Here is a 4,565-nt window from a genome sequence, read left to right on the forward strand (position 1 = left end):
TAAAAAAAATAAGAAAAAGATTTAATATCATGTCAGGCTCATCAAATGTTTTGACTGGACCTTCCTCAAATTCTAAGCTATGAAGGAATTAGATCCAAGTCTAGGTTTTAAGTGTTCCATGTCAGAAAGGGTTTAGTTAGGGGAGAAAGTGATATTGAGAGAAACTAATATATTAAAATAAAGTGAAATAACAGGTAGAGGGGGGAGGCTGAAAAGATTATAAGGTTAGGTTAAGTAAAATTTAGATATGGGGGAAAAATTAGTCTATTGGTTAGATGGGTAGATGATGTAGTGAGGGTCACCTTTTGTGTTTGTAGAAGACGTAGAAAAGTTCTTACTTGTGTTACTGGGTACTTGCATTCTGCCCCAAATGTTATTGGTCACCTGATGGATGGTGTGTCGCTACTGCTCAACATAGAAAGGTGGCCAGTCTCTGTGCTGTGCCGTCTACCATGCTCAGTACCGACTTCTTAGCCAGACATCTCATAGTTGGCCGTGGTACATAAAAAGAAGATGCTCACTGCCCACCCAACAGCATGCCACCAGTCCGACATTTTCCTAAAACGTTCCTAGCTTCTAATTCTCCAATTACTCCCAAGGTGGTGCTGGGGTTACGTGGATATCATAATGGCATATGGCACCCCCCCTCAAGTCCTTATGAATATACATTCCAGCAATATAACAAACTAAAGAATGATACTCCCGTGGACTGAACATACCCGCACCTTATATTTGATGGGGGACAAATTTAAGTTTCGAACTGTTTTAGCTCATCAGTACGTCAGTGTGATGTATGAGGGAGTTATCATTGGGGGGAGAAAGGCCTTATTCTGTACAAAGAATAAAATGAATAACATAAAAGGAAAATGGAACTCCCATCAACGGAGAAAAAAAAAAAAAGAAAAGAATGAAGGAGAAAAGGAAAACAAAAAGAAAATCTTAAGACTGACAGAAAAGTAAGTAGCAATTCCTATAGAGAAAACTCAAATGGCCTGATCAGGACGAATTCGTAAAAGAACACACTTCTCACTTCGAAAATCATGCATAACGTGGATTGGATCCTCCTTCAGGAGGGGAAATAAATAACTTATCGCTCTGACTAGGTTTGATCCCAAAGGGGTACGCACTATAACAACCCATATGATACCATCCCGACTGGGATGAATCCTTCCAACCAGGCCAGTGTCCCACTAATGATCTTTTTTCTAACAGTATTACTAAATCTCCTATCTTCATCTCTTTATAACTTGTGGTGCACTACACCCGTTATTGCAGGGTGTGCAAATATTCTCTACGCCACCACTGCCGCCAAACAGACAACATTCGGTGCTGCGCATCGCGCCAACATGGAGTGCGACCATAACCGCCCTCAGCATCAGTAGGTTCTGGAATGGTGGTCAAAGGAGCTCCTATGAAGAAATTACCGGGAGTGAGGAAATCCCAGTTATGAACATCCTCCGAAAGTGAGCAAAGTGGCCTCGAGTTAAGAATTCCTTCAAAATGAGAAAATATCGTAGATAGATCCTCAAAAGTGTTCCGTGGACTGAACAATACTTCTAATATGTTTAAATAATAATAATTTTTAAAGTATACATAAAATACTTAAAACTAGATTTACAATAAACAATAATCCAACGCTAAATTCATTTCAAAATCACAATATCCATTATGGTCAGAAAAGAATTTTCTATAGCATCATAAATATATAGTATAAATGACATGTATTTAATCACATCTCAGACACACTGCGAGCACACTCGCACGCACTCACACACACACACACACACAATATTAATTTATACCAAATTAAGGCATACTGAATAAAAGGAGATGTCTATAAATAACAAAAACTAACCTGTAGCTGTCTCAGGAGAAACTGATTGTTGAGAATGAGCCCAATTGGAAGAATAAGTTTGCAATGGATACAGAGGAAGAGTTGGTGAAGGACTAGAAGAAGAATAATTTAAAGGCCATAAAGAAGGTGTAGGATGTAGTTGTGACCTAAAGGATTGTGCAACTTGAGGATAATATGAAGTTGTTGAAGGTGGGTACACAGCCTGTATCTGATGTGGTGGAAAAGCTGGAACAACAGAACGAACATTTTCAGGGGATGGAGACCTGAGGAGATTTCGTAAAACAGAGTCATCTTCTTTGCCTAAAATAGAAGAGATCGAATGACTGCTGATGTTCCTAACAGTTGCTTTAGCCTTTTGCCTTTTGCTTGCTTCTTCTAAAGTAACTCTTTCTAGCTCTCGCAAAATTCTTTTGCGAGGAGATACTATTCCTGGTTCAAGTTTGCAAGAATTCACAACTCTTTCCCACAATAATCTTATAATAGAGGTTAAACTTTCTTTCTGCATAATCTTGCATTTTGTTTTACCCTGAAAGAATGAATACTATGTTATTATAATTATATATATATAAGTTATGATATGATAGTTATGATATGGATAAGATAAGACATATTAATATATATTAGCCAACAATGTAAATAAAGATAAGACATAGAATGTTTTAAAAAATAGATTAAACAGAAAAAATAAAATCATTATTATTACTGTGTGACATTTCTGTGCGTTTTTAGTATTATCTTCTGGTAACACATAAGTTTCATATATATATCCTTTAACACACAAACATATCAATTAGAATTTAAAAAGACTAAAAAGAGACTAGGACTGTTAAGTAATATAGTTAAGATAAAACCATAAGTTAAATGATAAACATGAGTTTTAACAAATAAACAACAGAATAAATAAATAATACATAATAACACAACAATATTTAATTAGAACAAAGCTAGTTTATATGAGTCACTAATAACTAATATCCAACCACCTAACACTAAATTTATTCTTTATTTTCTAATTGTTAATGATAATATGATTAGGATACAGTTTGAAGAATCTAATCACATCCTTGAGTCTCAAAAATTAATGATGATTTTTAATCATTATTTTATTTAAGTAACAATCCATTAATTAGGGGATAATAAAACAGAAATACAAATTTGCCGTTTTCTGAATCAACAGTTACTCATTTCTTTATATCTATGTCAATGAAAAAATAGATATAACTCTTTCTTTTCCTAATCAAATTTGAAAATAGATGACAGTTTCTTCTCAAAAATATATTTATTAGCATTTTCATATTAAATTTTGATAAATCTCTATCTATGCATTTATTACTACCATAAGTTATTGTCAAACTAAATTTAATTTTAGTTAACTTCCAGTTTCTGGAAGTAAACATACCATATCCATCCATGATACCTAGAACAAATAAGAACATAAAGGTTTCTTCTGTAAGGGACCACAAAAAAATATTGAAACTCATCAAAAGTGAGGATCACTATACATTAAGGAGCAAGTAACAGGTGCCTGCAGAAACAAAGTTAGGAATACTTTACCACTGATTTAACTTTTAGTTCTTAACATCCATCTTAGAAATTTTAATTTTCAATTTCAAGCTCAATTTCATAAATTGATTGATAAATAAAATATTACAGAACTGAAAAAAGGAATTGTATAAAATAAGAATCTATATTCACTGAATGTTTGTTTTATGGAATAAATAAACAATTATGAATGAACAAATTAGTTGGGAAAAAAAATTAGTTACTTTCACAATTTATTTATCTACCCAAAAAGTATGCTCAAGAGTCAATCAACATCCATCTTTTTTTTTTTTTTTTCAAAAATTTCAAAATGAGACTTCGTAGGTATTATTTATGCAGAATGAAATTTTTATTGGTAGTCAAGTAGACTTAATAACCACTTTCAGTTCATCTCCAGTGAAGTTAACTCATAACTCCAGTGAAGTCAACTAAGTTGAATTCTCAAATGACTTTGTTTTTTATGTTTGATTTTCCTCAGCCTGCTGGTGTTCCTCAAGATAGTATCCTCACTCCAATCCTCTAGACTGTCTATACAGCTGACATCCAATTCCAACACTATTCTCACTATGTATGCCGATAACACATGTGTTCTCGCAGTTAATAATAACCCTTTAATTGCATCCCAAACTCTCCAATGCAAGAATTAAACCAAATCCCATCAAATCACCTTTACCCTTCGTCGTAAACCAACCGACTGCCCTACAGTATCCTTTAATAATGATCCTCTTATCCCTGAACAGATCCGCTACCTTGGATTACATCTGGACAAATGACTAAATCTGGAATCCTCACACAAGACAGGAAACTGCACGTCAATTTCGTCTATTATAGCACTAACTAGACAAACGGTCTAAACTTCCAATTCATTACAAAAGACTAATCTACATGACTGTAATAAGGCCAATCTACCAATGTGTAGTTTCTCTACATGCCTTTATCACTCCATAATAACATACATCAATTTTACTAAATGTACAGTTGAAATTCCAATAAAGATATAGGGTGTTTTTTTAAGCCCGATAGAACTTGAAATTGTAAAAAATAACACAAAAAATTAAATTGTAATCAAATTTTTTTTTTTATTCAAAAGATCAATACGTGACATTAACATTTGAAAATGATTTCGGGCATATGGGCACCGCGGCTGTTCTTGACGAAGCGCATTCTG

The 4,565-nt window shown here is 33.7% G+C and overlaps 1 protein-coding gene across 4 annotated transcripts in view; it reads right to left on the reverse strand.

Annotated features, from left to right (window-relative positions):
• H (Hairless) overlaps positions 1-4,565 on the reverse strand; it is a 70,949-nt gene that overhangs the window by 27,457 nt on the left and 38,927 nt on the right. For all 4 annotated transcript variants that reach the window (XM_014435025.3, XM_014435024.3, XM_067049777.1 and 1 more), the window contains one exon: positions 1,856-2,381. In XM_014435025.3, the coding sequence (XP_014290511.1) occupies positions 1,856-2,381 (526 nt within the window). The remainder of the gene's footprint in view (positions 1-1,855; positions 2,382-4,565) is intronic.

This window comes from Halyomorpha halys, unplaced genomic scaffold, assembly GCF_000696795.3.
Source record: "Halyomorpha halys isolate HHAL.00 unplaced genomic scaffold, Hhal_1.1 Scaffold1492.1, whole genome shotgun sequence".
Classification (NCBI taxonomy): Eukaryota; Metazoa; Arthropoda; class Insecta; order Hemiptera; family Pentatomidae; genus Halyomorpha; species Halyomorpha halys.